This window comes from Procambarus clarkii, chromosome 37 (assembly GCF_040958095.1).
Source record: "Procambarus clarkii isolate CNS0578487 chromosome 37, FALCON_Pclarkii_2.0, whole genome shotgun sequence".
NCBI classification, from domain to species: domain Eukaryota; kingdom Metazoa; phylum Arthropoda; class Malacostraca; order Decapoda; family Cambaridae; genus Procambarus; species Procambarus clarkii.
In genome coordinates, this window is record NC_091186.1 from 10,374,833 (window position 1) to 10,387,108 (window position 12,276).

Here is a 12,276-nt window from a genome sequence, read left to right on the forward strand (position 1 = left end):
GAAAAAACCTGGTAACACATCTGGAGAGAAGGGACTTCGTGACAACCCATCAACATGGGTTCAGGGAGGGTAAATCTTGCCTTACAGGCTTAATAGAATTCTACGATCAGGTGGCAAAGATTAAGCAAGAAAGAGAAGGGTGGGCGGACGGCATTTTTTTGGACTGTCGGAAAGCCTTTGACACAGTACCTCATAAAAGGCTGAAGCATAAGCTGGAGAGACAGGCAGGAGTAACTGGTAGGGCGCTCCAGTGGATAAGGGAATACCTAAGCAATAGGAAGCAGAGAGTTACAGAGAGGGGTGAGACCTCAGATTGGCGTGAAGTCACCAGTGGAGTCCCACAGGGCTCTGTGCTTGGACCTACCCTGTTTCTGATATACGTAAATGATCTCCCAGAGGGTATAGACTCATTATTCTCAATGTTTGCTGACGACGCCAAAATTATGAGAAGGATTAAGACAGAGGAGGACAGCTTGCGGCTTCAAGAAGACCTGGACAAGCTGCAGGAATGGTGGAACAAATAGTTGTTAGAGTTTAACCCAAGCAAATGTAATGTAATGAAGATAGGTGTAGGGAGCAGGAGGCCAGATACAAGGTATCATTTGGGAGATGAAATACTTCAAGAGTCAGAGAGAAAGACCTGGGGGTTGATATCACGCCAGACCTGTTCCCTAAAGCCCATATCAAGATGATAACATCAGCGGCATACGCCAGGTTGGCTAACATAAGAACGGCATTCAGAAACTTGTGTAACGAATCTTTCAGAACGTTGTATACCACATATGTCAGACCAATCCTGGAGTATGCAGCCCCAGCATGGTGTCCATATCTAGTCAAGGATAAGACTAAACTGGAAAAGGTTCAAAGGTTTGCCACCAGACTAGTACCCGAGCTGAGCGGTATGAGCTACGTGGAGAGACTACGGGAATGAAACCTCACGTCACTGGGAGACAGAAGAATTAAAAGGGACATGATCACCAAATACAAGATTCTCAGAGGAATTAATAGGGGGTAGATAAAGGCAGACTATTTAACTCAAGGGGCACACGCACTAGAGAACACAGGTGGAAATTGAGTGGCCAAATGAGCCATAGAGGCGTTAGAAAGAATTTTTTTAGTGTCAGAGTAGTAGACAAATGGTTGACATTAGGAAGTGATGTGGTGGAGGCTGACTCCATACACAGTTTCAAGTGTAGATATGATAGAGCCCAGTAGGCTCAGGAACCTGTACACCAGTAGGTTGACGGTTGAGAGGCGGGACCAAAGAGCCAAAGCTCAACCCCCGCAAACACAACTAGGTAAGTGCACAGTGGGGGTCTGGTAGCTCAGCTAGCAGACCCCCATTAGGTGAGTACACACACACACACACACACACACACACACACACACACACACACACACACACACACACACACACACACACACACACACCTTCACCTTCACAAATTCACCTTCGCAAATAGAGTGGTAGACGGTTGGAACAAGTTAAGTGAGAAGGTGGTGGAGGCCAAGACCGTCAGTAGTTTCAAAGCGTTATATGACAAAGAGTGCTGGGAAGACGGGACACCACGAGCGTAGCTCTCATCCTGTAACTACACTTAGGTAATTACACTTAGGTAATTACACACACACACACATACACACACACAGATCAATAGTTGAGTAACAAAATAGAGTAATGAGTGACAGGTCATTTTGGTTTGATCAACCACCTTGACCATATGATTACACCGGTGACCTTTGACCCCCCTCACCCCCTCCCCTCTACTGCACCCCCCCCCCCTCTAGTGTAACTCCCCCCTCTAGTGTACCTGCCTCTACTGCACATCCCCCCCCTCTCCCCGTCTTCCCCTTACAAGCTCTTCACTTTCTCTTATTTCTGCTTACGTCTCCTCTTTCTCTCCTCTTCGTCGGTATACACGCTTGAGCGTCTATGTATACCTATACATATCCATACACAACGATGTTCTCTGTGTTCGTTTATGTACTTGAGTGAACCTCAATGTTCTCAAATGTTGCTTCATCCCCATTTGTTCAGTAGCTACAGCTGCTGTTCTTATCTCTCTCTCTCTCTCTCTCTCTCTCTCTCTCTCTCTCTCTCTCTCTCTCTCTCTCTCTCTCTCTCTCTCTCTCTCTCTCTCTCTCTCTCTCTCTCTCTCTCTCTCTCTCTCCCTCTCTCTCTCTCTCTCTCTCTCTCTCTCTCTCTCTCTCTCTCTCTCTCTCTCTCTCTCTCTCTCTCTCTCTCTCTCTCTCTCTCTCTCTCTTCCCCTACTCTCTCAAATACACAAAAAGGTAATCACATCTTACTGAAGAATGCATGAAGCTTGAATGAAGGAGTGGCCCGTGGAGTCTGCTGTCTCTGTCTGTCTGTCTGTCTGTCTGTCTGTCTGTCTGTCTGTCTGTCTGTCTGTCTGTCTGTCTGTCTGTCTGTCTGTCTGCCTGTCTCTTTGTATTCCCCTTGCTATACACGAGACTTTGAATAATAGCCATTGGAAGAGTCAGACCCCATAGGGAGTGTCTTCGGTGCTTGTGTTCACCCACTGTGTGAAGTGGGTGGCTGTGTTCACCCACTGTGTGAAGTGGGTGGCTGTGTTCACCCACTGAGTGAAGTGGGTGGCTGTGTTCATTCACTGAGTGAAGTGGGTGGCTGTGTTCATTCACTGAGTGAAGTGGGTGGCTGTGTTCACCCACTGAGTGAAGTGGGTGGTTGTGTTCACCCACTGTGTGAAGTGGGTGGCTGTGTTCACCCACTGAGTGAAGTGGGTGGTTGTGTTCACCCACTGTGTGAAGTGGGTGGCTGTGTTCACACACTGAGTGAAGTGGGTGGCTGTGCTCACCCACTGAGTGAAGTGGGTGGCTGTGTTCACCCACTGTGTGAAGTGGGTGGCTGTGTTCACACACTGAGTGAAGTGGGTGGCTGTGTTCACCCACTGAGTGAAGTGGGTGGCTGTGTTCACCCACTGTGTGAAGTGGGTGGTTGTGTTCACCCACTGTGTGAAGTGGGTGGCTGTGTTCACACACTGAGTGAAGTGGGTGGCTGTGTTCACCCACTGAGTGAAGTGGGTGGTTGTGTTCACCCACTGTGTGAAGTGGGTGGCTGTGTTCACCCACTGAGTGAAGTGGGTGGCTGTGTTCACCCACTGAGTGAAGTGGGTGGCTGTGTTCACCCACTGAGTGAAGTGGGTGGCTGTGTTCATCCACTGTGTGAAGTGGGTGGCTGTGTTCACCCACTGTGTGAAGTGGGTGGCTGTGTTCACTCACTGTGTGAAGTGGGTGGCTGTGTTCACCCACTGTGTGAAGTGGGTGGTTGTGTTCACCCACTGAGTGAAGTGGGTGGTTGTGTTCACCCACTGAGTGAAGTGGGTGGCTGTGTTCATCCACTGTGTGAAGTGGGTGGCTGTGTTCACCCACTGAGTGAAGTGGGTGGTTGTGTTCACCCACTGAGTGAAGTGGGTGGTTGTGTTCACCCACTGTGTGAAGTGGGTGGTTGTGTTCACCCACTGAGTGAAGTGGGTGGCTGTGTTCACCCACTGAGTGAAGTGGGTGGCTGTGTTCACCCACTGTGTGAAGTGGGTGGTTGTGTTCACCCACTGAGTGGTATTTTGCATTTAATTATTAAGTAAAATAATAACGCTTTCCATTTAACCCAAACAATTCTTTATTTATAGCGTCACGCCATCACAAAATCCATTATTCAACCTTATTATAAGCCGAACCAAAATTCATACGTGACCTACAATTAAAGTCGCTCCTGCTTTCAATAATTCCGGCTCAAGTAGTAGAGAAAACCAGAGCAATAACGCGGGAAAGGTGATCCCAGCATGATTGGCCAGGATGGAAAAGAAAGAAATGATTTGATTCGTTGAGCTCACGTTTAGAGGGGGGGAGGGGGAGGTATTGATCTATGGTACGATGCACGTGATTGGTTTGAGAGATGAGGCTACGGGAAGAGTTGCCGGCTGTGTTATTAAATCGCGGGGGGGGGGGGGGGGCGGCGCGCGACTCCCTTCCTAAAGCTGAGATTTTATGGCTTTTCGATTCATGCTCTTGCAATTTTTATTTCTGTGAAGTTTTACTGCAATTTTGTTTACTTACAAACTTATTTTTAATGTAAATGGGCGAAATTTGTAATCAATAATAATTTTTTGTTCGAGTTCTTAGCGACGAGGAAGAGGAGGCTCGGCGGGCCTTAAGCGACCCCCAGCATTGTTTACATCGCCATTGTGGCTGTACTCGGCTCGTGTCTGTGGCGTCATTGTGGACGTACCAAGACCGTGTTAATGTCGCCCTTGTGGACGTACCAAGCCCGTGTTTATGTCGATATTGTGGACGTACCAAGCTCGTGTTAATGTCTCCATTGTGGACGTACCAAGCCCGTGTTAATGTCGCCATTGTGGACGTACCAAGCCCGTGTTAATGTCGCCATTGTGGACGTACCAAGCCCGTGTTAATGTCGCCATTGTGGACGTACCAAGCCCGTGTTAATGTCGCCATTGTGGACGTACCAAGCTCGTGTTAATGTCTCCATTGTGGACGTACCAAGCTCGTGTTAATGTCTCCATTGTGGACGTACCAAGCCCGTGTTAATGTCGCCATTGTGGACGTACCAAGCCCGTGTTAATGTCGCCATTGTGGACGTACCAAGCCCGTGTTAATGTCGCCATTGTGGACGTACCAAGCCCGTGTTAGTGTCGCCATACTGGACGCACCAAGCCCGTGTTTATGTCGCCATACTAGACATACCTGTGTTTGCGTCGCCATTGTGAATATTCTCGGTCAATGTCGCTTTAGAAGATTATCACCACAAACAAGCACGAATAACACATTCATCGAGTGACAGGGACGCCTCGTCATATCCAAGGGGCGGCGGGAAAATCATTAGTTTTGAGGTGAAAAGGTGAGTGTTAAACTCATGTGTTGATTGAGTATTCTGTGTGTACCAGGGTCCCCTAGTGTTGTGTGTACCAGGGTCCCCTAGTGTTGTGTGTGTACCTGGGTCCCCTAGTGTTGTGTGTGTACCAGGGTCCCCTAGTGTTGTGTGTGTACCAGGGTCCCCTAGTGTTGTGTGTGTTCCAGGGTCCCCTAGTGTTGTGTGTGTTCCTGGGTCCCCTAGTGTTGTGTGTACCTGTGTCCTTGGCCCCGCGTCAACACCTCAGAACTACAGTTATAAGGGCTGACAACATGATAACAAGTGGCTATCGTGTGTTACCAGTCAGCACTGTATAAATGATGACTGACAGACATTAATGTTTTTAAATCTACAAGTCGTCAAATGTTTGCATTAAAAATGATATAAACAAGAACTTTTGACAGTTCAAAGTTGATATACACTTGACAGGAAGCAATGGGTTGGTTTGCAGCCCGGGACGCCGTCAAGATGGCTGGGTGAAGCTGTCAGCTGACAGTTGCCCGCCCAAGACGGGCAGACAGTCTTGTCTCTAAGTCTTAAAGTAACAACATTGTCCCATCACGGCGTCTCTCCGCGCCCAACCAGTTCTCGCACTTGCTTATAGTCAATATCTTACTTATGAATAAGTGCATATGTGACATACTAATTTATTGTGAATATTTGAGTTTACCTTGAAATGCTGAATAGACAACCACAACCTAACCTAACCTTCTTAGTATGTTAAGATATTACAATTAGTACTGAACCTATACCTATATTGATATTACAGTTTTATAAAAATAATTAAACAAAACTAAAATATTTAAATAAATTGTAAAGTTAATCAGGGTATTGTCAAATTTTGTATAAAGTCTCTATTGACAACGCCTCATTTCGCGGCCTGGCGGCTGGCTCTGGTAAGTCCAGCTGTGTGCTGCAATACGGGCTCACCATAGCCCGTGCTACTTGGAACTGTTTTTCCAGGTAGCGAATCTTTAACAACTGTGTGCTGCGGTGCCCCGGCCTTTTCCTGTCTTATATTTTGGATACAATTTGACATTTTTCCCTCAGAGGAACTGATCTCATTGTTGTTATTGAATCATATGAACACATGTTGGTGTTCTCTCTGTTCTCCGTGTTCGTGTTCGGTTCCTGAGCCTCGTGCATCTTCTCGTTGTGGCCTGTGAGCTCTCAACTGTTTGGATCATATTCCATCAATTTCAGAGTTGTGTGTGAAGGTAATTACCTTGTACCCTTCCTTGGTGTCCATGTTCACAGCTGTGTGTCCGGCTTGTGTCTACCTGAGGTCTATGGTCAGTGCTGCTGGCTTCATACAGGTCTTCTCCCCACCATCCACTACCTGATATGACAAATATTTTCGTCTCCTGTGTGTGTGTGTGTGTGTGTGTGTGTGTGTGTGTGTGTGTGTGTGTGTGTGTGTGTGTGTGTGTGTGTGTGTGTGTGTACTCACCTAGTAGTACTCACCTAGTTGTGTTTGCAGGATCGAGCATTGACTCTTGGATCCCGCCTTTCTAGCCATCGGTTGTTTACAGCAATGACTCCTGTCCATTTCCCTATCATATCTAGTGTTAAAATTATGAATAGTATTTGCTTCCACAACCTGTTCCTGAAGTGCATTCCATTTCCCACTACTCTCACGCTAAAAGAAAACTTCCTAACATCTCTGTGACTCATCTGAGTTTCCAGCTTCCACCCATGTCCCCTCGTTCTGTTACTATTCCGCGTGAACATTTCGTCTATGTCCACTCTGTCAATCCCCTTGAGTATTTTATACGTTCCTATCATGGCTCCTCTCCCTTCTTTTTTCTAGTGTTGTAATGCACATTTCCTTCAGGCGCTCCTCATACCCCATCCCTCGTAGCCCTTGGACGAGCCTTGTCGCAAACTTCTGAACCTTTTCCAGTTTCCTTATGTGTTTCTTCAGGTGGGGACTCCATGATGGGGGCTGCATACTCTAAGACTGGCCTCACGTAGGCAGTGTAAAGCTCCCTAAATGCCTCCTTACTTAGGTTTCTGAATAATGTTCTAACTTTTGCCAGTGTAGAGTACGCTGCTGTCGTTATCCTATTTATATGTGCCTCAGGAGTTAGATTAGGTGTTACGTCCACGCCCAGGTCTCTTTCGCGCGTCGTCACAGGTAGGCTGTTCCCCTTCATTGTGTACTGTCCCTTTGGTCTCCTATCTCCTAGTCCCATTTCCATAACTTTACATTTGTTCGTGTTGAACTCCAGTAGCCATTTCTCTGACCATCTCTGCAACCTGTTCAGGTCCTCTTGGAGGATCCTGCAATCCTCATCTGTCACAACTCTTCTCATCAACTTTGCATCATCCGCGAACATCGACTTACTGTATGGTGTTTATTGTATTAAGTGTATATTGTATTAGGCAACTGTATATTGTATTAGGCAACTGTTGAGGGCTGCATCCTGGAGGAGGGTCAGTAGGCCTAGGTGGGACCGTATTAAGCCTAACAGGCTTCCAGTCCCCGACATGGTGAATTAAATATCTGCTTGTTATACCTTAGCCGGATCCTGCCAGGCTGGAGAACATAAGAACAGCCTTCAGGAACTTGTGTAAGGAATCATTCAGAACCTTGTATACCACATATGTCAGACCAATACTGGAGTATGCAGCTCCAGCATGGAGTCCACATCTAGTCAAACACACAACGAAGGTAGGAAAGGTTCAGAGGTATGCCACAAGGCTGGTCCCCGAGCTAAGAGGAATTAGCTATGAGAAAAGATTACCGGAACTGAACCTCACGACACTGGAAGACAGAAGAGTTAGGGGAGACGTGATCACTGTGTATAAAATTCTCAGAGGAATTTATTGGGTAGTTATATATATATATATATATATATATATATATATATATATATATATATATATATATATATATATATATATATATATATATATATATATATATACACAGTTTAACACGAATAAGGGGACACGGGTGGAAACTGAGTGCCCAAATGAACCACAGAGACGTTAGAAAGAACTTTTTCAGTGTCAGAGTAGTTAACAGGTGGAATGCATTAGGCAGTGATGTGGTGGAGGCTGACTCCATACACAGTTTCAAATGTTGATATGATAGAGCCCAGTAGGCTCAGGAACCTGTACACCAGTTGATTGACAGTTGAGAGGTGGGACCAAAGAGCCAGAGCTTTATCCCCGCAAGCACAACTAGGTAAGTACAACTAGGTGAGTACACACACACACACACACACACACACACACACACACACACACACACACACACACACACACGCACACACACACACACGCACACACACACACGCACACACACACACACACACACACACACACACACACACACACACACACACACACACTCACATCCCATAGAGCCAGGATGTAACTGGCTTACCACACCAGCTACCACTCCAGCCACACACGCACGCGCACGCATACACGCAACACTCGCAGGGGGAGGAGCACAATAGTCTCCCTGAACCGCATCTAGCTCCCCGTCTGTAAATGTTAATATCATAAGGTTAGGTCTTCCCATTGTCGGGATACCTGTGTGTGTGTGTGTGTGTGTGTGTGTGTGTGTGTGTGTGTGTGTGTGTGTGTGTGTGTGTGTGTGTACTCACCTATTTGTGCCTACAGGATCGAGCATCAGCTCCTGGACTGTGTTACCCAACATTTACCTAATGCCGTGACTTCTATCATATTTCCCTATCGTATCTACTTTTAACATTATGACTGGAGTTGGCGTCCACAACCAGCTTCTTCAGTGCATTTAATTTTCCCACAACTATTACGCAAAAAAATAAAAAAATAAAAAAGTAGCATAATCTTTTTAACATTATAGTTAGAAGCTTCCATCCGCGCCTTCTTGTTCAGGTGGTGTTCAGTGTGAACATTTCCTCTTTCTCCACGTATCATTCCCGCTAAGTATTTTATACGTCTTTATCATGTCTCTCATTTGAAAGAACTAGATGTCAGATCGAGTTTACGAGTGATTTTTTCATACTCCAACCCTCGTACTTCTGGGACGAACTTCTGAATCTTTTCAAGTTTCCTTATGTATTTTTTCAGATAGGGGCTCGATGATGGGGCAGCACACTCTAAGACTGGTCTCACGTAGGTGGTGTACAGCGATCTCAATGCCTACTTACCTAGTTTTCTGACTTTTGCCAGACTTTGCGGCTGACGTTATTCTATTTATATGAGCCTCTGGAGTTAGGTTTGGTGTTATATGTCCATTCTTAGGTCCTTTTCTCTAGACGTTATAGGGAGGCCGTTCCCCTTCATCGTGTATTGTCCTTTCAGTCTCCTGACACCTGTCCCCATTTCTATCACCTTGCACTTGTTAGTGTTGAACTCTAGCAGCCATTTCTCGGACCATCTCTGCAGGTTGTTTAAGTCATCCTGGAGAATCGTACAGTCCTCAGCTGTCACGTTACTTCTTGTGAGCTTGTTATGGGCCGCAAACATCGACACTTAGAGCCACGTCCTGAGGTAAGTGTCACCACTGAGGAGCAGTATGGGTCCCAGCACCGATCCTTGAGGCACCCCGCTTGTTCCCTCCCTCCCTCCCTCCCTCCCATATACATGCCCTCCTTCCCTCCCACTCTTCCTAAACCTTTCCCTCCCACTCTCTCTCCCTACCTGCAACCGTTCCACCCTCTCTCACCTCCCCCCCTTTAATTCCCTCCTTCCCTCCCTCCTCCCTCGTGGCATGAGGGAGGGTGACAGCGGTGTCAGCGTGCCTGGGCGTGGCACAGCTCCCACAAAGGTTACTATGATTTACACATCACCAGCCTCTCCCTGACATTCTGTCCATCTCCCTCCCCATCTTCCCTCCCCTCATCCCTCCCCTCTGCCACACCCTCATCCCTCCATCTATCTCTCACTCCGCAATCCTTCCCTTCCTCCCCTAATCCCCCCCCCCTCTCCCACCCTCCTTCAGCGTTTGCTACCCATCTATATATTTACCTGTTTGTCAACTGCTCTCTCCCACTGACCATTATGAATGTGGTGGAGAAGGCAGAGTGAGCCTCCTACCCGGCCCCACCACAGCTGTGGACCTGAACGGCAAGAAAAGGAAGGAGGGAATTAGATTCCCATTCAACTTTGACATTGATAGGAGCCAGATTAAGAGAGGAAAGGCTGGAAAAGACACAGGTCATGAGGTCATAAAGCAAAAATGTCATCAACATAGCGAAGCCAGAGAGAGAGGGACGAGTATTAATGGTAGGATGAAGAACAGTTTCCAAGTATTTCATGTAGAGATTACCAAGAACAGGGGAGAGAGGGAAGACCATGGCCACACCGAGAGTTTGAGAGAAGTATTTACCGTTGAAAGAGAAAGAGTTCGAGTCAACACAGTCTGATGAGTTCGAGGAAAGCGTCAGAGGGAAGCGGGAGAGGAAGAAGGCCCTCAGTCGCCTACAGTCTAAGGAAAGAGAGAACGTCATCGAGGGGAACATTAGTGAACAAAGTCAACATCAAGACTAAGCATCTTACAGGAGGGCTGCAGGCGCAGTCTTTCTCTGAAGTCCTGAGAGTGACGGAGGTGTGTGTGACGGACCTCGGCGCCATCTACGAGCCAGGTGCCGAACTAGAGCAGTTGAGCCTCCCCATTACCCGTAGTTCCCCGTCTTGTAGTCGGCTGGGCGGGAAGGTGACGACCAACCAGGGACAGGTCATGGTGGTCACTGAAGCCGGGACAGTGGATGAGACCTTGGGTCGACCTGAAGGTACTAGCCAGCGGGGCTAGTTGAGCACTGTGGACTTCACTGGTTGAGCGTACCAGAGAGTGCGCTAAGGAGGGGGAGCGCTTGATGACGTCTCCATAACTGCAGCTATAGCGTGAGGGCCATAGTGGCCCTGGCTAGTGTGAGGGCCATAGTGACCCTGGCTAGTGTGAGGGCCATAGTGACCCTGGCTAGCGTGAGGGCCATAGTGACCCTGGCTAGTGTGAGGGCCATAGTGACCCTGGCTAGCGTGAGGGCCATAGTGGCCCTGGCTAGTGTGAGGGCCATAGTGACCCTGGCTAGTGTGAGGGCCATAGTGACCCTGGCTAGCGTGAGGGCCATAGTGACCCTGGCTAGTGTGAGGGCCATAGTGACCCTGGCTAGTGTGAGGGCCATAGTGACCCTGGCTAGTGTGAGGGCCATAGTGGCCCTGGCTAGTGTGAGGGCCATAGTGGCCCTGGCTAGTGTGAGGGCCATAGTGACCCTGGCTAGTGTGAGGGCCATAGTGACCCTGGCTAGCGTGAGGGCCATAGTGACCCTGGCTAGTGTGAGGGCCATAGTGGCCCTGGCTAGCGTGAGGGCCATAGTGACCCTGGCTAGTGTGAGGGCCATAGTGACCCTGGCTAGCGTGAGGGCCATAGTGACCCTGGCTAGTGTGAGGGCCATAGTGGCCCTGGCTAGTGTGAGGGCCATAATGACCCTGGCTAGCGTGAGGGCCATAGTGACCCTGGCTAGTGTGAGGGCCATAGTGGCCCTGGCTAGTGTGAGGGCCATAATGACCCTGGCTAGCGTGAGGGCCATAGTGACCCTGGCTAGTGTGAGGGCCATAGTGACCCTGGCTAGTGTGAGGGCCATAGTGACCCTGGCTAGTGTGAGGGCCATAGTGACCCTGGCTAGTGTGAGGGCCATAGTGACCCTGGCTAGCGTGAGGGCCATAGTGACCCTGGCTAGTGTGAGGGCCATAGTGACCCTGGCTAGTGTGAGGGCCATAGTGACCCTGGCTAGTGTGAGGGCCATAGTGGCCCCGCTCTGGACGACCTCACATACACACTTGTACATATTAATGGTGAAGAGTAAAAATAACGGGATATTTTAAGTGCTATTATTTTTATTTACCTTAAACATTACAGTATTACAGTACAGTGACCACCAAGGTCAGAGTCGTGTGAACTTGAGTGGCATCATAGAGTTTAGAGAGAACCCGGCTACGAAGGGCTCGTAACAGCTGGCCAGGAGAAAAAGTGCCGAGGTGAGGCGTCAGAGTTTTGGCTCAAGAGGATGGCCGACAGAAAGGATAGCCGACAGAGCCTCGTGAAGACATTATAGGACGAAGAGGAACACCAGGTGTATGTGTCTTAGGTAGACCATGGTAATAAGGATGGAACGGGGGAGACGGAATGGTGTCCAACCACTTGGACGGTCGGGGATTGAACGCCGACCTGCATGAAGCGAGACCGTCGCTCTACCGTCCAGCCCAAGTGGTTGGACAAAGAGAAGGACAGAAGATTCGGAAATGTTTTATAAGATCGAAGTCTGGAGGACTTTGATCTTATATATATATATATATATATATATATATATATATATATATATATATATATATATAACACCTAGAAGGGGTACCACCTCTGGTGCAAG

General features: G+C 48.1%; 1 protein-coding gene across 1 annotated transcript; it reads right to left on the minus strand.

Moving 5' to 3' along the window:
* Positions 1–10,746: 10,746 nt before the first annotated feature.
* Positions 10,747–11,655, minus strand: LOC123753389 (uncharacterized). The gene has a single exon (XM_045735384.2). It carries the CDS (start codon positions 11,653–11,655, stop codon positions 10,747–10,749), a length of 909 nt encoding a protein of 302 aa, XP_045591340.2.
* Positions 11,656–12,276: the final 621 nt, after the last annotated feature.

Bases quoted from the DNA above. Each gene is read 5' to 3' on its own strand.
- LOC123753389 (XM_045735384.2), bottom strand. From the start codon at position 11,655: ATGGCCCTCACACTAGCCAGGGTCACTATGGCCCTCACACTAGCCAGG.